A 23,523-nucleotide genomic window follows, 5' to 3' on the forward strand; every position below is an offset into this window, starting at 1 on the left:
TGTTTTATTTTTGCTGAGTATTTAACTGTGAATTGCCTTATAGGTAATGCAGCTTCTGAAATTGAATGAGAAATACAAGTACAAATCAATGCAAACAACTTGCAAAGCTCACACTGAAAGAACACTTGGCTCTGGAGAGGAGGTAGAATCACTGCCATTCAGTCTTGAGATGGGGGTTTAAGGCCTTTCTAATGTTACACACTGGATTTGAGAATCACCAGGTGAAACTCAAGAGCTTAGTTTGTGCTGAAAGTCAAACAGTGTGACTTTAAAACTGATTTTAAAAGGTATGAGTCAGTATCATATCGCAGGAAAAGAAAAGGCACCCTGTCTATAAATTGTACATTGAACTTTGCACTCTCAGCCCTGAAATTCTGAGTTTGGGCACTCTTAGCTAATTTGAAATAGCTTATTACTTGTGGTTTTGAACTCTTGCATCCTCATTCCCACAGTCCGAGCAATACAAATGCCAGCAATATATGTAATTATAAAACAACTTGGAATAAGAATAACAACTGTAAGTAGACTATGAACTATTCTTCCCTCTATCAACCAGTGGGCATTTGTTTTGCCTCCACCTTCCTTACACTCTCACCTGCTGTAAACACAGATCTGTGCTCTGTCTGCAAAGCACATGAACTAAGTTAGTTAGTGTTATTTGACATGCAGTTTTTGTCAGCACCATCTTAACATATCTCTACTTCGATGTTAAAAAGCAAAACCAACCAAACGAAAAAAACTCAACAAAACCAACCACCAGAAAACAAAACAAAACAAAACAAAAAAAAAAAAACAAAAAAAAAAAAAAAAAAAAAAACAAAATAAGCCAAAAAACCCACAAAGAAGAAAAAGCCACTAAAATACTAAAATGGCTGGTCCCATAGAAAGTACTGAAAGTGCTTGGATGTGCGGGAGGTATTTGCAGTATATGGCACTCAGCTCTGCTTTTAATCAGATTTCAAATAGAAAGCACAAAGGAAGATATCAAGGTGAAATAGAGATTACCTAACCAGGGGAACTCCCTTCCTCTTTCCTTTCTTATCATAAGCATTAAGATCATAATTTCATTTTGAGACGTAAAAGCTGTGTTGGCCCTAGTTTCCATTTGCTTTGAGCCTTGGACAAACATGGCTGGATTTACACATGCGGTATAATCTCTACAAATTCAGTATGTCATGAACTTCATTCGTCATTTCACACATTTTTAAACAATGGTTTGTGACATGATTCATTCAATAGATTCAGAAAACTCTCAGTGCTTTTTTCTATTTGTTTATTTGTTGGTAAATCAATAATTCATTGTGGATTTCAGTTACAAAGATGATTACCACAGACTTTCCTTCCCTGGTCACTTTCATGTTTAAATCTGTCTTTACTTTGAGTAATATTTTATCTGTATTTTACCTACCACTAAGTCTTGCCTTCCCCATCCATTGTAAATAATTTCTCAGTCTTGGTGTAGACAAAATGTAAATGCCAAATTATATTTTGTTTCAGTTGAAAAGAAGATTTTATTGCACACTTTGCATCGCTCCCTGTGAAAGTTTCCTATGGAAGAAGAACGTGTTACTAGAGAGGTTACTAAGACAACTCCCATGGGAACTGAAAGCAAACTGTGTTTGGGGCTTCTTAAAACTTATTGAGGAGAAACATAATCCCCTTTAAGTTTTTCTCTCCTTTTATGATGGGTAAGAACAAACCAGATAAAAGCCTGAAGTCTTGTCTGATTATTTTCCTTCTTACATTTTAAAATAATCCTTCATAAATTTCATCATATATACTTTTCTCCTTGTACGGCTCCATGATGGTAATTCAAAGAGTCAAATAATCCCAAAGACTACTTGAGGGTGCTGCTGGAAGACAAATTGATGATTAGGGTCATCAATTAGGATGGCAAAAATAAGGATCTCCCAGCATGTAACCATTGGATCATTGAATTAGGTTTATTTCCAGGCCTGAATGCGCCTAACCTCTTGTTGGTGCAGGAAAAAAAAACCCAATCTATGCTTACTGAAAAGAAAAACAGCAAAACAACAAACAACTGAACCTGGCAACAGCAGCTTTTCATGTAGGAACAACTAGCAACTCAACTTGGCCACAGCTTCTCGTAGGAACAAGCAAAAATGAGGCACTAGCCTTGCACTCTTTTACACCATTTATCCCCTTCATAAGAAACTCAGAGAATGTCTCAAGAGGCTTTGCCAATAGATGCTGGTCCACTGTGACCTCATTCTGTCAGGTTTTCTGTAAGCTCAGTGTGGGTAGTGGGGAAGTAGCTCTCAGTGCAGAACTACAACTCACCATGTCCTTGGTCACTCTTCCTGAAGTCTGACATTTCAGGCATTATAATGCCAAAATTTCAGAATGTGCAATGGGTAATAAGCTGCTTATTCAGTTATGCACAATGAAAAAGAAACTATTGTCAGTAATCCCATGTGGTTCTTCTTCCTTTTACAGCTGTTCCAGTTCACAAAGAAAATCAGTCTCCTGACTGTCCTACATGACAGCAAATCTCCTTAAATCTATATATGTCTCAGAATTTGGCAACCTTTCCATTAACTACTCTGATGAATGTCCTTTCTTCTAGCTGCTATACTAAATGTGTAGTCTATGAGTTGTCAAGAGGACAGAGTTAGCTACTATAGGTTTTTGTTACTAAAGAATCTGCAAACAAACCAGCAGAGAATATGCAAAACTCTTCCAGCTATGCCTTGCCTAACCTGGATGAAGCTTTGTATTCAGAAAAACAGGGAGTTTAGGTCTGTCTGTTCTTGAGACTATTGATTCTGCATGAGCAACAAAGAATGGTGGATTTAGGGCACAAGATTCCATGTTTCCCAGTTCCAGGATGATCTGACTTAGGAAGTTTTATGTTGACTAAAAATTGGCTGGCATGAAGCCTGTTAAGCAAATGCCACTTTTTAGCAATAGGACTTGCTTCAGCAAACCCAGGCAAGTACTTGGAATTCATAAATGATCCACATCAAGTTTGAATGTTATTACAGCTTAAAGTATAACAGGAAAGTCAAATTGGTCTTCTCTCTAAAACAGGGAAGGCAGACTTGATGAGATGACGCAGTCTGGTTAGGGGTCAGTAAGTCACAGGAACTGTTACAGGGAAGAAGACAGAAACTGGGTTCTGCTACTGACCTGCTGAGCAATCGGGATTCTTTCATCACCTCCTCTGCCTTATTAATTCCTGTAAATGGTTGGTAATGCTATCCTCTTAATAAAGCAGGTTAAGAGTAAGTGCTGGATCAGAGCAGATCTTAATCCTGTGACTTAAAGGCTTCATTTTGATTTGGGTCTTATGCTTAATTGTGAGGTCTGACCGAAGATGATGTGGTTAGGGTGGCCATAAAAGCTCTCTCTTGCTTAGCTAATGCCTAAATCTAGAAGTAACCAAGTTCCATAGAGTTTTGATGTGGAATTTTCCCCAGATTGCATATTTCTATCTGTTTTTTCTATATTTGTACTTCTGCCCCAGGATATCTTGACGTGGTTTGATTGTTTTGTGCCGATTTCATGCCTTCTCCAGTATTCCCTCACACACACTCCAAAGGGGATCCAGTCTCTAAGCATTCTTAGACAATGCTTAGTATTATACACGATGCCCATACTCTCAAAATTCAATATACTGATTTTCAGGGCACTCTCAGGAAATCCAGAGAACTGAGGGCTTTTACCCCCACTCTGGAGCAGAGGGAAACTGCTTTGTGTCTGGAAGGATGAGAAGACTTCTGTATAAAGGGGAAGAAGGGGCTTGCATTATATACATTCCCATACTTCTAGGGGAGTGGCAGGGAGAGAAATAACAAAGAAGGAGCTGAGCAACCCAGCTGCAGAAGAGAGTTTTGTACTGTCACAGAGACACCTACCTAGCCAAGTCTTCAATAAGGTACGGAGCTCTGCAGGCAAGAGGGTTTGAAAGCACGCCTAGCACGAGGCAAAAGCCCAGGAAGGAAGCAAAGGGTGTCTAACAAACACTTCAAGCTGGCAATTGTTCTGGTTCCTTCCACTGAAGACAATTCTTCCTGTGTAAGCTCAGTATGTTCACAGTGGCTGGTTTTGGGTGGAGTGGTATTGGGCAAGCTGGTAGTTATGGATGCCATTGAGGTATCTGCCTTTCCCCATGGATTGCAGGTGTCTGTGGGAGAATGGCACAAGTTTATGTGCTGTGGCAAACAGGAACCTAGAGATTGTACGTTGCCACACTTAATTATTAGTCACCTAAATTCCTTTTGCCCCTAGGTTTGTGTGTTTAGGAAGCAATGGTGAGTGTTAGGAAAAAAACAAACCAAAACAACAAAAATCCCACAAAAACAGGGTTTTAAGCTTGGATATGTAACTAACATATGGAAACAAATACTTACCCGACTAAATATGATGTATTAAATGAGACATCTCTCTGACTTGGAGTTTCTTCAACATGAAACCCAGGGTGATGGTCTCTGAGCTCATGTTGAGCTATGGACAGGAAAGGATTTTGGGAATGAAAATCTCCCAGAATGGAAATGGGTTTCCCACTAGATCCATGCAATGCTTTGTTTCAAGTGGATGCAGACACATACACTTGTTTTGACTTTTCTGTTTCCAGTCACAGCCAAATCTGGATTTTAAAGCTATGGCATGAAAATATCTCATCTCTATCCTTTTTCGTCCCTCCCCAAATATCTAAGAATGTCACTTAGGGTTCTGAGTGAGAGCTGCAGAAGCTGGGTTCTTACAGTATTTCTTACGTGGAACAGTTGTTCCTTGTGCTTGGCAGCCTACCCAAAGCACTATGATAATTTGGTCTGGTTCATTTCCAGTGTCATCTTGCTGAATAAAGCATGAAATCCCACCATAAACTTATTGTTTAACAGAAGAGCAAAGCAAGTGTCTTCACAAATCATATATCTGTTAAACTAACCCAATCCAACTGAGTGTCAGCTTATTTTGTTAAATTAGCATGACCCAAGTAAATCTCAGTGGAATTGTTTCAACTGAAAATGGAGGCCATATCTGTTTCCCAAGGATGTTTGATCCCATGGCCCTTTTCTTGAAAGCTGTTCAGCTTAGACTATTTCTTCTCACCTGCTGTTGCAAGCTGCCACCCCCATGGCTGTTTTGATGCTAAAGCCGTCTCTAATCTCTGAGGATCATGCAACAGGAAAGGAGCACTACCATGAATTCTCTCAGCCTCCAACTGGGTTCCCCTCCCCTTTCTTTCACAGACCTGACACAGTAATGATTCTTTTATTTAAATGTGGCACAACCAAGTGCTGCTTGGTGGACTCTGTGGGGGAAGACACCATTTGGAACTCTGCCAAAGCAAGACTTGTATTGTTTGGGCTATCCTTTTTGTCACCATCCCTTGATATTTCCCAGGCTCTCTCCTGCCCTATAAATTTTCCATGTAGTGGGTGTTATTCTCCTGTTCTGTGCCTCCCTGTTCCCATCCTATGTCCTATGCCAAACAGACAGACAGTGGTTGAAGTGGGGTGTTGCAGACAGCGGTTTGGGGACAGGCTACACAATTTCCTCAGTCTCACAGCCCAGCTATGTGCCATTGCTGGCGCAGTGGAAGAGCTGTGTCCTACAGGCCGCTCGTTGCCCATGACTATGTAAATCAATGTGCTCTTGTGACCAGCCAAGCAAGGAGATGCAAGGGAGGCCAGCAGCTCCTGGCAGGCACTATCTACAGAAGTGCATTACACTCATGGTGAGGAGGGAGAAGGAATAAGGGGCAGAGACACAAATTTTGTTATCTGTGTGTGTTTATTCATTGTTACTCTACTTGCATGAACTTTTTTGAGCTTCACAAAAAGTTAGAACCACCTGAAGTATACTCTATAGTTTCTGAGTTTAGACGCATTTTCAAAGTTTTCTCTTTTGCTGACATCACTGAAAATATGCTTTACTACACAAAGCAAGCCTGTGTTTTGTTAAGTAATCATATTTTCTGACCTCGCACTTCAAGAAACACAGCAACTATTACAGACCATCCCCAAAGCATCACCTCTGTGCCGGACGGACGCTTTTCCCGCGCCATCCACCGGCTTGGGAAGCGCCGAGCCCGGCGCGGCCCCGGCAGTTGCAGGGCAGGGCGGCGGGGCCGGGGGTCTCCAGCAGGGCCGGGGCCGGGCTCGGAGGGGCCGCACAGGCCCCGGGAGCCCGGCCGTGCCCGGGGGTCGGGGCGGCGCCGCTCCCGCCCCTGTCTCCCGCCCGCCCGGCCGTCCCTCCCGGCGAGGGGCTCGGGGGCTGCCGGAGGCTGCGGGCCGCGGTGCCCCCTGCGCGCCGGGCACGTCGAAGCGAAGCCGGCGGGGGTGCCCCGCGGCTGGGCGAGGCCGGTGCCGCGCTCGGCAGGCGCCGGGGGGAGCGGCGGGCAATGGCCGGCGGCGGTGAGTCACGGCCGGGCCCCACCTGCCGTACTTAACCCGCCGCCGGGCGGCCGGCGCCGCACTCGCGGGCTGCGCTGCCGCCGTGGCCGGGAGCGGCTCCTTCCTCCTGCACCTCCTCCGCACGGGGCGCTCGGCAGAGGCGCGGCAGGCGCTGCATGAACGTTTGTGTCGGGAGTAGCAGAAGCACCAGCAGCCCTCAAAATGCCGAAGCCGGTGAGCGGGGCGCGGTGGGAGGGAGGCGCTCCGCGGGGCCGCACCGGGGCCCGCCCGGCGCTGGGCGTCGGGGACTTGCCCGAGCCCGGGCGCTCGGCGGGGCGGGCACCTCCGGGTGTCGCGGCGCGGGCTTTTGCCGCGCTGGAAGGGCTGAGCCCCGTCCCTGCTCCCCGCGGCTGGACGGGGCGTTTGGAGTCGAGCGCCCGGGGAAGTTGTGCGCGGCGCCGGAGGGAGCGGCGGGCACCCCGCGCCGGAGCCACATCAGCGGCCGCTCGGAGCGGGAGGGACGGAGGGATCGCCAGGGCGGCTGCTGCGGGAGCAGGGCCGCGGGAGGGACGGAGGATCTCGGGTGGGCTGCGGGATCTCCTCGCCGTCCCGCCACCGGGAAAGGGAGCGCGGAGCCCCGGATCTTCGTGCTCCAGAGATCAGGCGGGGGATTGCTCCGTCTTGTGCAGCGCTTCCGTGCTAGACATGCACAGAGCTGCTGAGTAACTCTCGAAAGAGGAGCTTTCATCACGCTCCCGCTTAACGAGAAATGATACAACTGCGCCGCTGCCATTTAGTATGCTTGTGGCCTGTGCATTTATCTACAGGAAGCATGTATGCATCTGTAAACATAGGACAAAGCTTGTTCCCTCCTTGTTTTGCGATCTAGAAACTAAATGCTAGGGACTCTTAATAAAAAGTTCTCCACGCTGGTCTTTACCAGTCATTATCGAAGACCTGTTTCCTTTTTTGGTTGGATTTTTTTTTTTTTTCAATTGAACGGTCTTTTTATCCCTCCTTCTTTCTCTTGACACCACCACCTCCTCAGCGCCTCCTCCTCCGACCTTGTAGTGGGTTTGTTTGTTTTATTTCAAAGTCTGCAGCTCCTGTGCCGGTTAGAGACGGCAATTCCCTTGGGGAGCCAAGTGCCTGATGCGGAGCTCCGAGCAGTCGTTGGAGCAGATGCACTTTTGAACTTTGAAGAGCATAATCAGAACAGATTGTTGTTACTATCTATTTTCAATAGAGGCAATATTTCTCAAATTGCAATGCAGTGAAGGATTTGTGTATTAGCTCACTTAAATGAAATGTGAAATAAGAGCAAACAAGCTTATCTTTGGTAATAAGTAATTGATGTTTTATCACCATAACGTTGAAGTTAGTTGAACTTTTTTTTGTTTAAGCATTTAAGTTAACTTACATAGCAGTTTCTATAAACCTACAAAAAAAAAAAAAAGAAAGAAAACAAAAACCTACCCAACAAAAGACAAAAACACTCCAAAACCAAACTGTGCTCAGTCCTAAGAACTGATAAATCTTCAGTCTCTCTGGTTGGATTTCATCAGTAGAGGTGATATATTGCTGCATATAATAACAACTAACTGAGAGTGCCCTTCTGTAACTGGGGAAGCAAATATATAATTTAAAAGTATGGATATAAAAGGTTGTGTGTGAATAATCTCTTTCTGCCTTGTTAGCTGTTTGCTAATTACAGTGTGCTTTCTTGAAATATCCTGGTTAGAATAATCTGAAATCCTGGTTTAGGACTAAGTCACACTGGAAGCCATGGATAGGTGTACAAAAACTCTTTAATCTCTTAAAAAAATACAGCTGTGTTTATCCTTTTGCTTGGCAGTGCTAGGTTTGTACTCCCTCAGAGATGGTGATTTTTCTTTGTTTCTTAGCTGAGTAGCCAGTGAATAACAGGGGTGGATGGTGTAAACCACCATCCACTGGGGAAGGACAGTAGCACTGTAAGGACTTCTGAGATGTGACCTGCTGGCAGGGATTTATGGACAGGATTCTGTGTCAATACTTTGTAAATATAAGCCTTTTCCTCATTTAATCTGCTGTTCAGTGGGGCTAACTGCCACTTTATTGTAAATGGAAAAGAGGAATTTTGCAGAGGCTATTTTAGTAAAACACACTGTTCACTCTGTCTGCTTTAGACTGAGGCTGGATTTGGATCCTTCCCAACTCAGCTCACTTAATCTTAATACAGCTAAATAGGATTCGTGTCAGTTTGCATGGAGGGAGGATGTAAAGCTGTCACTCCAGAGGCAGAACTGTGCTCAGGACGAATGTGACAACAGCCTTTGGCATGTGTGAGGAATGATAGCACGACCTCTTGGGATGCACAGGGAAGCAGTGTTTTTCTGCTGGGTATTTAGCATGGGTACTAAATATTTATTACCTGTGCTTGTTTGCATGTGTCTTGTCTACATGGCATAAGTAAATATGGTATTGCTTGGCAGGCTTCATGCTGCTGTGTGAAGTCTCACACACTGGTCATCAGTTATTTACACGTAAAGATTATGATGACAGAAAGCAAAATTTTGGCAACACCTTCTCCTCTGGCCCCTCCATCCACAACCCAATAAGCTCAACCTTTCCATGAAACTATTGTTTTAACAAAAATTATAAATGTGCCCACGAAACTTATGGATCATGTTTGTAATTTATTATTTTACAGTAAAGAACTAGCAAATCCATTAACAGTAGGACATTAGTGATTTTGTATCCTAATTGAGTACCAAAGTGAAGTGCTAGAAAGCTGACTTCCCGAGTCTGTGGTAACATTTGGTCACAATTAGTTGAACCTGATGCATGTTTACCATGCTCAAAATAAATTTTAGTAAAAGTCTAGAAAATAATACTGAAATAAGTATATTTGTTAATATAGACACGTGTTAATATGTAATTTAACAGTGCCATTCTGCCATGTGTAACAGTTACAAAGTAATGAGGTCTCTCCAAGGTAAGCTATAAATATATAACCTATACCCAGTTCATGAGGGTTTATGGCTGGGAGTTCATCAGCAGTTCAGATGCATGATTTTTATCTAGTCTGTACAGAGGTTCATTAGGCTTTACAGGTGGTGAATTATTTTGTAAGGAAATGCAGAAGGTGTCATCTTGTCCAAATCTTGCTGTGTTATCTGGAAATGAGTGAAACGCTAAATAAACTTACTTACTCAGCCTTGCTTCATTTCATTACTGGAGTGTCTGTGTGCTCTGTGCATTTTCCTGGATTCATGGTTCTAGTTTATTTCTGATGGTGTTTTAGGTGGATTATATCCTCTTGCAAAACAAACCAATCTAATAAATTGTGGCCAGAACAGCATGGCTGCGGGCTAATGAACAGTGCTTACCGAAGGAGCAGGAAATGTGATCTCGGGTCTATAGAGTTGTTAATTTGATCTGATCTACCAGCATTCTTGGTTACTTTATTGAAGGTGGATTTTTTTTGTTTGGTTGGTTTGGGTTTGGGTTTTTTTGTTTCCTCTTGGAGGGAAAAAACAAAATGTAAAGTTTCACAAGAAATTAAGTTAGCTTTGCAGCATAGCATTTGATTGATGTGGTACCACACAAGAACTTCTAATACTTGTGTGAATGTGTATAAAACTGTGTAAAGAGAGGACAGCAGCAAGTGCAGTCTAGCAGCTTTTGGTCCTAAAGAGAAAATACGAGTGAATAATATCCAGAGGCACCTTTTTAAAATACCTTTATTAATGGCCTGTGGTCAGAAAGCTGAGCACACTAATGAAATCTGTTCATGTCATGCTGCTGGGGGGGAAGCATTATTGATGCAGAGGGCCAACATGTAAAGGGGATTGAAGGACTGGGGTAATAAGCTCCCTTTGCATAGAGTTAAACTTGGAGGGGTGGGGAAAGAAGGTCCCTCACTAAACAGGTTAGAAGGAGATGGATTAATCAGTGTATGGATTAATCAGTGGTATAACTGTCCTGTTGTTCATGTCATCTGCAATGCGTAGGGCTTTTCTAACAGAAGGCATTAATAGAAGGTTCTAGTGAGAGCTTTCCTTTAATGAAGGTACTTACCTGTGCCCAGGACAAATTCAAAGCAAAACCTAGAGAATGGGTTTGGGATGACCACAGACGAAATTCCACCTTAAGATAAGAGGGTGCTTGGCTATTTCAGCCTGGTAGAATTCAAGGAGTTATCTCTTCCTTCACCTGTGTAGTAAAATGTAAGGAATTTAAATGCCAAAGAGGAGAAAGAATTGCTTTAAGCACAATTTGTGGTTTAAGAGACTTTAAACTTTTAGAACAATTAAGCATGTATGGGGAGGGGGTTGTGAGTGGGTAGATTTTTTTTTTCCCCTTCCTTGTTGATCTTATTAGACTATTCCAAGACCTAACATCCTTAAGATAAAATTTGACAGTACACAATTTATTGCTGCTGCCTGTAGGAGTGGGGAGCTGGAACTGATGTCTCAAAAGGGTTTTCCCAGCCCTGTGTTGTTAATAATGGGCTGGTGTGTGCTAGGCATGAAGTGGTTAGACAAGTCCTCTGTACCTGTTTGGTGTTGAATATACATGTGTGCTGTCTTCAAGTTGTTTTTTCAGAATACAGGTCTTCTGCCAAACCTTTATCTGTCTGTGAGCAGACTATGGCATTAAAATTTAACAAGTTTTTGATAAGCCAGCCAAGAAAATATGCAAGTGTAGGGACAAGAATTTATTTCTAAATATAAACAATTAAAATTATTCATTGTTCCAAGATCTTCTCAAATTTTCTTCACTATCTGTTTTCTAACTACACATAGGGGTTTTATCTCAGAGCTCTTTACAGCAGATTCCTGTAAGTGGACTGAAATAAAAATACTTTTTAATGTCTTAAAGTGTTCACAATCAATTAAAATACTCTCAGCTTATGGATGGCTATAGATTTAATCAATAATAATATATTACCCTTGTAAGCACCAGTTGCAGTCCATCATGTGATACGGTGTATGGTGTATTTGATACCAGGAGATGTATACTCACTCTGGGGCAAAATGGAAACCCAAGGAAGCTTCCATTTGCCAAATGCCAGAACTCCCTTACATTTGCCAAATGTGTCACTCGCTGCAAAAGAAAGGTGGAGGATTCTATGAGTAGTAAATGTAAGGAGGTGAATAAAGTTATAAGAGAATGAGTTCACAGTTTGCCAAAACCCTTATTTACGGTGTAAGCTGAGTAAGCATTTCCGAGGGCAGTTTGTTGTGGGATGTTAGCTGCTACAGAGAAACCAAGGGTGTTAACTGTTATGTTAGTCACTAATTAAAGAATTTCTTAACCTTCTTAAAGGTCAGAAGGAGGGAGATAAGCCTTCCTGTTCTGTTCTCTTCCTCCACCCACATGAACATCTTCCTTTGTCCAGGAAAAAAAAGCTGTGATATGTCAGGACTTTTTGAGAATAAGACTTCTTGATGACCACTGAAGATTCCCACATCAGTGTCATTCTTGTTTGGCACCCTGTGCCCAGAGAGCTTTACATGCCCTGTAAATCCCATAATCACTCGATTGACCTTGATGGAAGGCAGTGCTGCCCAGGATCACTGAACCTCGCTGCACACTGTTAAGTAATGTGCTTTAGCTTTTAGCTGTGTTGTGTGCTTGCTTTCAAGCCTGTTTCTGCAACAGATAACATTTACTCTGTGAGCTGGGAATTACAAAAAACAGCAGTGTATGCACCTAGGAGAGGAGAATTTTTCCTATATGAGGCTGGAAACAAGGCATAACTCAGTGTAACAACTAACCCTGCTGCCTCCATGTTGCTCATCTGTTCAGATCCAGATTTTGTTTCTCTTTCTAGTTCCTACTTCATAGTGGGGAAATTCACTTGCCTTCTCTGCATCCGCTCTCATCTTTGAGGTGCTCAGCTGAGGCCAATGGACACCTCATAGTAATAGCTGTCCATTAAGGAAAAAGAAAACTCCTGACTCCAGGAATTAACATGCAGGACTCTGCTTTCTAATTAAGTAAGAAAAACTCTTGCTGATGACCATGGACTCGTATTTGGCTACCTACTGCGTAGGCTCAGTGGAAGAGATGCTAACTCCCCTACACAAGGCCTGCAGCCTTTTGCTTCCTTTGAGAGGGGAGTGCGTGGCTGCCCTGTTTAGTTTGTGTGCATTTACTTCTCCCTCTCACGAGCAACTGCTGTAGCTATTGTGTAAAACTCTGAGGTGTTACTATCACCATCTCTTCTTTTCTTGTTTTTGCTTGAAGAAGTTCATGTTTGCTGTAGTTGTTCTAACTAACCTCAGTGTGAAATGAGTGTGAGAGAGAATTATCTGGGGATGAGTGGATGGATGTCCTGTTGCTGAATCTTGAGCAGGCTTACAAAACTCTAGAGTGGCTCGATTCTGCCAAGAGACCACTGCTGTGTAGATGCAGAGAGAGGTCTGTGAGCTCTCTGCTACCTAAAGAAGCAGGGACTAAAAAAATCTCACTTTTGAACCCAGGCACCTGAATTTTGTCTGTGTAGCCCAGTAGATGACTTCAAGCCTGTACTGTAAGTTCTGGCCTTCAAAGTTATTTGTGGGAGCTAAAGTTGTTCTTCAACACCTAGCTGAGTACACTTAGCTGGCTTAACTTTTTGTCTCTGTAGAGATAAGTGATTGTACACAGTTCCTGCTGCACAAGCTGTGGTGTGTGGTGGGGTGATTTGCATAATTGATACTCCCTGATCTCAGTGTGGGGGCGAGTAGATCTTCCTCCATAACAACTGTCACAGCTGTGCAGACAAACTCTTGAAAGGTTCTTCATCTGCTGTCACTGTGCCCAAGGTACACTTCAGGAACCACTGGAGCATATTTGTTTGCCATCACACGTCGATAGTGAGGGCAGGGGGAAGAGTTTCATCTCAGGAGCCCTTAAGCTGTTTTATGGGTTACGAAGGGGTACTTTGGTCCTTTGCCAGTCCTTGCAGTCACTTTTCCTCTATGATTTGTAACTGTTCAAGAGCAATGCCTTTGTGCTTAGGTGACATTCCAGGACTTGCCATGACCTACCTTTATCTGGGAGCAAATAGTGCCTGTTGCATGCTGTTTGAAGTACCTGCTTGAGAAGTGGAAGCATTGTAGTGTATTGCACATAGATCAGATTATCGAGCTGTCAGAGGTGATCACATCACATAACCCCACTAAGAAATTTCACAAATGCCATGAAGTGTGTTCCACTGAAGTCCCTGAGTAAAATGAAAGAGGCTGATATGGGACAGGTAAAACAGAAGGGTGGAATATCAAACCAAAATCTCTCTGACAAAAGGATTTGTATCTAGAATGCAGAATGAACAAACATCATTACTGGGCCTTGTGTGACTTGTTGCACTGCTATTTCTCCCTAAGTAAATGGAGTTCATTCTCCTTCTGCACTTTGATGTCTATATGAACATGGCTGGCCTTGTAGGTCAGGCAGAAGCCCTTGTAGCCTAATAGTACCCCTCTGATGTTGGCCAAAAGCTGATGCCTGAGGAAGAGTATTTCAAAGATATGCACTGGTGCTTTCCTCTGAGGTATTGGAGGTTGAAAAGCCCTATATAATGAGTTACTAAATGGATTTCTGTGAACTTGGCCAGTCTTGCTTTAAAACCCTGTGAACTCCAGCGTCCATAGTATACTTGAACAAAGGCTGTGTCCTAGATAACCTTCACATTGTTTGTAAAGTTATCTACAAACCTCTTTGCTACGGTGCTGCATGAACACATGTTCCTTGTCTAGTCTGTTCATGTAGCTCAGGAGTTTATATGCTCTTATATCCTTGCCTCAGTTAATTTTGTTCCAAACTGAGAAGTCCTAGCTAGCTTAGTTGATCCTTGCATGGTAATTATTTGAGCATCCTTGATCTTCTTCCAGTTCACATCTGATGAAAATATGGCTTTGCACCCTGTAACATCTCTGTCTGGGAAGAGTACAGTTACTGAGAATATTTCTCCAGTAATTGTTTCTTGGATGCCTTAAACTCCCAGGTCATAGTCCTGTGAGAGAGTAAGTCACAGGTAATCCTTGTGTTCTCTCAGCCCCCCCTGTTCCATTGCAATGTGCTGCTCTTCCACCCCAGAAGAACAACCACAGGGTCTATTGAAAGTGTTGGGAGCTGTGTGCTGTCAGGCTGTGTTCCTGCTGTCAGACTTCTGACCATAATGGCACTGGGTTTTCCATGCACATTGCCCTCTAGAAAATACATCTCTGCATAAGCATTGGAATAAAAGGCACCAGTATTGGTGCCTCAGATTCAGGGAAAGCTGTAAGGCTATTGTGGCTTTTATTTAGATTATTCACAGCTTCAGATCCTGCCCTGGTTGTTGTGAGTTTGTACTGTGGAGTTCACCGTTTGCTGAAATTGTTGTGTGTTTGTTGCTTCCAAGTGAAAAAGCCAAGCAGAGCCATAAAATGATGTTTGTGTTCCAGATCAAGACTGTAAGATACTAATTTTTTTTCTATTCTCCCAAGGGGATTGCAGAAGGATAGAATCCCCTTTATGTAGTGTAAATAGTGGAGATGTTAAATTATTTAGAAGACCCTGCAATTATGATAAAACTTGATAAACTCTATATTATCTGCGCTTGGCCCCATGCCTGTGTTTCTGATGGAAGACAGCAGAAGATCTGATCCATTCTGGGTTCTGAGCAACTTCTTGAAATAAAGCTTATTTGAGGATTGTTTATGGGACTTGCTGTAAACTTCATGTGTGAAGCCTTAGTCTCACAACTTCATTATGTTTAATTAGATGCAACAGCTGTCATGATAAAACAGTCTGTGTATGCAGGAGTTTGATCCAGTGGCCTCTAGCTTTCCTCTGTATTTATTCTTTATGTACAAAGGAGCTATTGTTGCTGCACTCTGTGTTCCTAAATCCATCCTAGCATCCATTGAGGGCAAGTGACACATCCAGGCAGTGGTGCTATGTTGAGCCTGTTGTCACTGGCTGTGTGTTCCTCCTTTAAAGAGCAGACTGCTGCTTGTATACAGATATTCTGAAAATGCTAATGGAGTATTATACAGCATCAGAGAGCCTTTAAAGTGAACATTAATGTATTTCAATGAAACACCATAAGCCCTCCTAGTTCTTCATAATATTGTGTTCAAAGTAAATCATTCTTACATCCCTCACACAGAGTGAGGGCAAGTGTTTTGCATGAAAAACACCTGGGCTCCTTGAGTGTACAGGGCTTTGTTCAAGGGCAGTATCCTGGGGCCTTTCAGACTTACTCTGCATTGCTTTATGTCTTGCCAGAACATAGAGCTGTGCCTAGAGAATTTTGCATTTAAAAAAAATAATTGAATTTTAAAGTTTTAGATAGGCCTCTGTCTCTCAGCTTTTCAACTTGTTCCTGGCTTGAGACAGAATGATGCTGTTTGCTTGTTGGGAAAGAGTTGGGGGGAATCTTCAGTGACTGGAGAAAGATTCTTAAATATCTTTTTTTTTCTTTCTGGGTAGAGTGCTTGGTTTTACTGTTTCACTGAGCAGTTATTGTTAACTGTACAGGGCTGACCAGAGGTGGAGAATGCTGGAAGTCTGTCTGGAGCCTAGGCATTTGGGAGCCAGGGCTATCAGAGATGTACTGTCACTTGCACACTTGCCACACCTGCATGAAATCTTCATGGTCTCTTGGCATGCAAAGTGTCATTGCTTGACCTAAGATAAAGAACTGAATTGCAGCCATTGCTGCTTCTTGATTTGTCACGAAGATGCCTACTATGCAGTTATTACCTGCTGACAGAGGAGATAGTAGGCCTTCATTAAGGGAACTGAGATAGGCATGTAATTTAGTTTGGCATCTTCTGCACATCTAAACTTAAAAAAGTTTGAATTTGCCTTCTAGGATTATGTTCACGTTTAATTATAAGGACAGTTTCATGCTATATTACAAAGAAGAGTTAAGTGGCACGGCTGCAATACTGAACTCCATGGATTTGCTGTCTTGTGACCTGTTTGTGTGTGTAGGCAGGGAGGGGGAAGTTCATTCTGAGAATTCTACCACTTTGTTAAAACTGGAATTTCTGGATGACTCCCCACATCTGGGTATTGGAGGTTTTCCTGCTCACGTGAACCCCCCTCCCTCCACTTCGTCCAGAAGTCTAGCTTTCACATTTCGCTCCTAAGTTTTTCTTGGCTTCCCCTCAAAGTGCATTATTTCTCTTCCGAAAAACTGCCGCAAAAGAAGTTGTGGTTTTCACCATACATGAGAGCAAGTACCTGGACTCCTATTGCCTTGACTAAACTTAAGAAATCTCAGTTAAGTATAACTGATACAGCTATTGCTCCTTAAATACTGAGGGCTAGTACCCCCAAAAATATGATTCTGCAAGCTGCTGCATTAAAGCTGACTAGTAGTTAAGGCTTACAACAGTACTGGACAATTTTAAAGTAACTACTGGATTCTAGGTTATTATATACAACTCAATTGAACCTCAGTGGTATTTCTCCCTCTCCTGGGAAGGTAAGCAAGGTTTTGAGGAACAAAGACCAGCCTGCTCGGCTCTGATTTTACCTGTTGCAAATGCAGCAGTACCTAACTGCTTCATAGACTCTGAGGAATTCCATTGGAACGTGACTTAATGTTCCCATTTATTTGCAATGAGGAAGCAATGTTTAACACAATGCGATCTGAAATGGAACACGTCCTTCAGTTCACAGAGGGGTATTTCGATTTAGCACGGTATGCTGGGAAAATGGGTCGGTCAAGTGGGTGCCACCAGCCTGCCTTGTCAGCCAGGGGGAGGCCACTGAGGCCGTCTAAAATTCACATTTTGTGAGCTGCTGAGGCTCTGTTCCTCCTTGTCAGCAAACTGTGTGCAGGGGAGGGCTCATGGCTGCTGTGCTGTGCTGTGCTGTGCTGCCGCTGCCCTCCCTGAAGTGCTCCGTGTGAGGCAGGCACTGCATGAAAGGTTCTGCCATGGGAGCAGGGGAGGAGCTGTGAAAGGCTTTCTTCATGGCTGGGCTGTGCAGTTCTCTCCCATTCCCATAGGAACCAGATTCTCCTTCCCCCAGAAGAGAAATGGTGGTCTGTCATTTGCCTTCTCATTTCAGGTTCTTGGACGTCCTTTAAATCATGAAAATGTAGCTCGGGAAAGGACTTGGACCTGTGTTTTCTGAAGGCTGCATGGAAGTGGCTACATAATATCATAATGTCTTACCACTCCAGCAATTATTGTTTCTTGTCATATTACCCAGCCTGCAATAAGATGGCTTTTTGCTGGTTTCCTCCATGTGGGTTTAGGAGTTTTTATAGTCTTCTATATAAAACATGTCATGTTTCAGACAACTCCCATTTGGAAAGGGATCACTGACATGTTTTAAAATAAAATCTAGTTTGAAACAAACAGAAAACCTCCACCAACAAATAAAAAGCCTCAAACACACACAGATTAAAAAAATCCCAACTGGCAACCAACCCAGAAACACTTGACCTGTAGGTCAGTGTCGACTTTCCTTGATTAACTTGCCCCCTTGCAAAAGAAGCATTCAGATTTGGGTGACAGCATTCCATCTAGCAAGTCATCGAGGCAGGCAGAGCAGAACAGTCACCTGCTGTAATGCTTCCGGTGACAAATACACTCAAGAATGTAATTTCCCCCTCTATGTAATAGCATCACACCAGGAAATGTGGTGTTTTTCTGGGGATTATAATAAACCACATCCTTCTCTGCAGTCCTGCTGTAGCCCATTGTTTGCAAGCCTGTAATTTGTTCATCTCTGCCTCTTCTCCATTCTCACCTCTCCAAGTGTAACACTTGCAGCTATTTTTCAGACCTACCAACATCCTTGAATTCCAGTGTTGTCCTCCCAAAAGACTTATTTGTTCTTGACTAGGTTCTGTTCATGATCTTGTAAGTGGATTGTGAGAAAACTTTTTCTTCTTCCCTCAATCCCACCACACTCACACCCCCTTTTCAAGACCTTGACTTGACATGAAAAGGTCAGAATATGTGTCCCTGCTGTAGTTCCAGCAAGGTGAAGGTGCTGAGCACAGCTGAGAGGGAAGCTGGAATTTGGCAATCCTGCAGCAGCAAATGGAATTGACCATTTGCTTGATATTCATGACACTTGTCTCCTGCTCTGAAAGAAGCTATGGAGAACGTAGGTGCACAGCTTGTCATTTGGTTGTAATTTCACATGGCTCAGATTTGTTGTATGCCTAGTCTGTGTTGGATGGCACCACATCAAATATGTTATTAGATTTTATTTGATCAGTCAGGCAGGTTATTCTGTCAGAGAAGAAACAGAATTGTCTCCAGGTGTTGTGTTCTTGATATGCTGGTGTTCATAAGTACATTCTTCAGAAGTATACCATAAATTTAACTAATATTTCCGCAGTTGCTTCTGTGTTATTTGCACTACTTTCCTTCTCAGAGTTGTCTTCTCTGCACAGTCTCTGAACCATTACCTGTTGACTTAAGTAACTTATGCAGGACGGAGGAATGCAGATACTCAAGTGTTAGCAGATCAGCTCTGAGCTCTGAAGCTGCTAGGATTTTTTTCCCTCCTCAGAGTTGAAAATTTTCCCATAACAGTTTCCAGGAGCTGGGACAACAATTACTCCATCAGTTAGGACAATATCTTTCTTTGTTGCTGGACCTGGAACCAATGAACACTACTGAGTGGAATGTGGAAGAATAGAGAGCAGTTTCGTTGCCCTTCTGATGCTGCTGCATGAAGTTGTTTTTCCTATTACCAGATACTTAATCACTCCACGCGTCTGTGAACAGCTCTGGTTGCTAAGGTCAAAATGAGATTACTTTGTCCTTGCAGATGCATTGCAGCCCAGGCCAAGAAGCTTGCCTGTTATTTATTCCATTAGTAGTTGCTGCTTGCCTGGTGAAAGAGCAGACCTGCAGAAGTGAGAATTAATGCTACTACTTTCTTAATATTACTATTAATGCCACTGCATCCTCCTTGTCAAGATTTCTGTATTCCTTCAGCACAAGCAAGTCCATATCCACACAGTCGGTGTGTGTGCACAAAGGCTTAGCAGCTCTGCACACTGTTTTTCATAGAATGTGCTGCGCAGAACAGCAGTTCAAAATGTGGCTGATTTGTTTAAATGTACCAGTGACTCCTGGGATTTCCAGACATCCAGTGACTGAAGAAACAAGGCATGTCTATCTAGGTTTCTCCACTGCCAATTGCCACCACTTGGAAAGATACCGAGCTTGGAAACCTGCTGTTTAGGAGACTCGGGTCTTTCTTCCTCCTTGGAAAGGGGAGAAAACATTCCTGAGCATTGTCTAAGGCATTTAGACCTGCCTAATGACAATGATAAGTGACACAGTTAAGTACCGGTTTGTCCTGTGTTAATGGGTAAAAGTTGGTATTTAGTGCCCTTTATCATATGTATTTACTGAAATTAAATTGTATGTTCTTATTTAAATGACTTGCCCAACTTCGTGGTTTCACTGAACTATTTTATCATGCAAGTGAACTATTCGATTACATGTGTCAGAGTGCAAAATATCCACAATAGCATAGTGTGTCTGAGAGCTGTGGGGTTTTTTCCCTGTTCTCCCTGCCCTTTTCCCTTTAGTGTGGGGTGTTTTTCAGTAGAGCTGCAGTATCAGCAGAGGGATGGTACCGTTGCCTGCAATCATATACGTGCTCAAGAATACAATGTTTGAACACACAGCTGTAGTTTTTTCTGTGTCCAACACACCTGAAAACTGGGTGTTTGAGAGAGGATGGGGCTCAAGAGGCAATGTCTTCTTGGGTTCCTGTCTGGGTCTTGATCCTTCCACAGACGTGGTGCCACTCAGCTGCTTGGCAGTGTGTTGCCTCCTTAAGAGAGTGTTTTCTGAATGTTTTTCAAAGGACACTTTGATTTTCAAGTTACTCTAGTATTGTGCATGGACTCTGAAAGGCTGCACCTGCCCCACAGATTGATCTCCTGACTTAGCATTAGAAAAGATGTTGTTTTATCGGCAACAAAAGAAACAAATGCATGACTTAAGGGCATTGCTAAAGCACAGAAGATTCCATTCTAACTACCATTGCCTTCTATAGTGTTACAATCATTTAAACTGTACTCTGAAGTTCTCTCTAGCTCTGGCCTTCATCTTCTATTCTCTTGTTGGAGTTGGTGAGGTAGCTAGCACGTTACAGTCCAGTATGAAGTCATGGAACTGGTGTTCAGTCTTTCAGTGTACTAAATTATTCAGCTTCGTGGAGAGTTTTTCATTTTAATGCAGATGGCATTGCCTTTTCAACAGTGTGCTTTTTCCCTTCTGGATCAAATTTGTTAGCAATTTTATGCATCCTAAGACAGGAAGAGGAAAAACTTGTGTTCTGTAGTGTTTCTGTATGCACAAGGAAACCTTAAGGGCCCTATTTGTCATTTTAAGTGTGTTCGCCTCAGACATAAAAGTAGAATTATTTAATAGTTTAGGTTGGAAAGGACCTTAAATATACTCTATTTCCAACCCCCAGAATAATAAAGTGTTATGACATTGGCCTATCAAGAAAGAAGTTACGTCTTACTGTCCATGATTTTTAGTGTGTTTTGTGCATAAAAGCACATATTTTTTAATATAAGCTTTATTTCATCTATTATAGCTGTTCTCTTCTCTCCACACCCTTGTGCTCTTAAAAATGAAAAGCTGTTTTCATTTTGGTTGTGGCTTCCACATTGTCCTGGATTACTGCCAGGATTTGGTAGGATCTTATAAAGGACATGCCTTGCCTCGACAGGGTGAGCAGGACTTCACTTGTGCAAGTTGTCCTAACTGCGTCTTCCTCTTTTTGTTGCTCATGGAAATGAGTTTGAGTTTTGGTTGTTCTCCTCCCCAACAATGCCTGAATTGGTTAGCACATTAGGTGTTGATTTAATCGTCTTGGCGCCGTGGGGAGCTCCATCTGGTCTGAGCCGAGTGCCAAACTGATCGACTCTCAGCGGAGCAGACATCGAGGTTTCTTCAGGCTGTCTGAACCAGAGCTTCATGAGGCTTAAGCTCTGTTTGCTGCTTTACTAAGAGTTTCTCTGTGGCTAAAAGCTTGCATGTATGGAGTGGTTGTAGGACATCCATTTAGAAACGCTGTTAAAATCATTATGTTCATGAAGTCAAGGCTAAGGTTTGGAGATGAGAAGCAGGAGGGCTTAATAGGGCAGGAAGGAGATTCAAAGGATATTCCAGGTAGTCATCAACTCATTGAAGGGACAGAAGGTCTCTTCTTGCTGTGCCTGTCTTGTGGCTGGCAGTTTGTCCGAGGGCACCAGGGAAATTCCTCTTTGTCCTGATGGTTATGCAGCCCTTAGAGGACACAGGAATTAACCTTTACTGCAGGCCACAAGTGTCCTTGAAAGCTTTTTGGATAACCAAGTAGTCATGTTCCTGCATGCTCCCAACTTTAAGTGATTGAAGTGGAAAAGCAGATGACTACAATTTTTGGTCTTAATACTAAAATAATTAATGAAATATGTAGCAGCTAAATGCACTAAATAGCTCACTGTATAGCTGATCCTACAGTCTTTGAGGGTTTAGTGAAGCAAGACTAGGGAGTTTAACTTTTTTTACTAGCAGATAACCACCAAGGAGAGAGAGAAGAAAATACATGCTGGTATGAGCTGGAATTTTGTACTCAGCCAGCATTCTGCAGGTTTTCTGGTAAGGAGTAAGAAGCACCTCCTTTAAGTTCTTTAGCTTGTAAAGTGATACTTACTTTACACTTCTATGGTGTTTCAGCCAGAAGAACAAATAACTTGCTCAGCACAAAACTAAGATGATGAGCATATGTTTTCTTGAAGTGGGTAGAAAGGGATTAGAATATGATTAGGGATTTAATGTTGAGAGGGATTAAGCAACAGGTGTTTTTTAAGGTCACATCTTTGAATTGCAGACTTGCTGTTCCAAAGAATTTGATATCTGAACTTCCCCTACCTTCCTACACTGGAAAAATTTCTTGGGAAACCTTTGCTTCTTAAGGCATGGGAAGAAAACCTTAAGCATAACTCCGTGCTCCATTATGATCTCAAATGCTAGTTAGGTTTTCCAAGAACTCCTCTTACCTTCTTGCTTGCTCTTCCATCTTGCATTTAAAGAATGTTTTTAAAGGACAGTGCTTTAAAAACACAGCTTAAAAGCGGCATCACTAAGTCATCTTCTCTGGTTTAGTTCTGGGGTCCTGTGACTTGGAAAGTGTCTTCAGTCATCTTTCTTTGGGGGGATACTCTGTCATGTGGGAGCAGAAGAAAAGAAACAACTCTATAAAGATACTTGATGCCTTCATAGAATCATTTAGTTTGGAAAATATCTCTAAGAACAAGTTCAGCCATTAAACTAGCATTGACAGGTCCACCACTAAACTGAAGAAGGTTGGTTAAACTTTGTGTCTCACTGAAAAAGGAGTGCAAAGCTTTTAAATATATTTTACTAAAACTAGCTGAAGCAACTTGTTTTATTCCCAATTCTGTGTTAATTGTAACATTGTTACACCTTACATTTATCCTAGAGTTTAAACATTCATAATTAAGTTGCTGGGAACTGCTGAAGGCCAAAGCTTTGTCGTGAGCGATTCTATTCCTCTCCTTCCTCTTTTACCTCTCTTTTCTTCAGATGTGGGCCAGGCTGTCCTGGTCTCTTAACCATGGCTTTCTGTCATGTGGCATTACCAAATCGTTGGGAAATTGTCAAGAAATCTCATCTGCCTGTACCTTACATGTTGTCTGGCCTTGTAGCAAAGCTGTACTATACAGTCATACATATTTGGGATTTTTAGATTTCTTTTGGGATTGTTGTGCTTTTTGAGAAGTAGTATAATATTACAAGCTGTATTCAGAACAGTTGGAGATAATCCTTTCCCGATTTGCCATTTTACTTGTCCTTATGCCATTCCCTGCAAGATTAGTTGCTGCTTTTGCATCCTGATTAACTGCTAATAGACTTTTTCTAGTCATTAAACACTTTGCCTTCTGCATTTAGTAGTAACCTCTCTCTTGCAGTCTAGTGCCATTGCAGTAAATCTAGTTATGTTGTTTCTTCACTGACAGCAAGGGCTTATTGAACTCCTGCCCTGTAGAATCATTCAGTACCTGTTACTGCTGTTTTTATGTGCTGAACAGATTTTTATGAGGGAAAGAATGAACGTTTATCAGGTTAATGCTGATTGCTTTATAAGAATAATCTGCCGCCTTTTGCCTTTAAAACCTCAGATTAATTCC

General features: G+C 42.5%; 1 protein-coding gene across 1 annotated transcript in view; it reads left to right on the forward strand.

The window, feature by feature from the left end:
- The first annotated feature begins 6,119 nt into the window (after nucleotides 1–6,119).
- EZR (ezrin) overlaps nucleotides 6,120–23,523 on the forward strand; it is a 38,096-nt gene continuing 20,692 nt past the window's right edge. The window contains exon 1 of the mRNA XM_005490247.4: nucleotides 6,120–6,596. Coding sequence (XP_005490304.1) covers nucleotides 6,585–6,596 — 12 coding nt within the window. The 5' untranslated portion in view covers nucleotides 6,120–6,584. The remainder of the gene's footprint in view (nucleotides 6,597–23,523) is intronic.

Source organism: Zonotrichia albicollis, chromosome 3, assembly GCF_047830755.1.
Source record: "Zonotrichia albicollis isolate bZonAlb1 chromosome 3, bZonAlb1.hap1, whole genome shotgun sequence".
In the NCBI taxonomy this organism is placed as follows: Eukaryota; Metazoa; Chordata; class Aves; order Passeriformes; family Passerellidae; genus Zonotrichia; species Zonotrichia albicollis.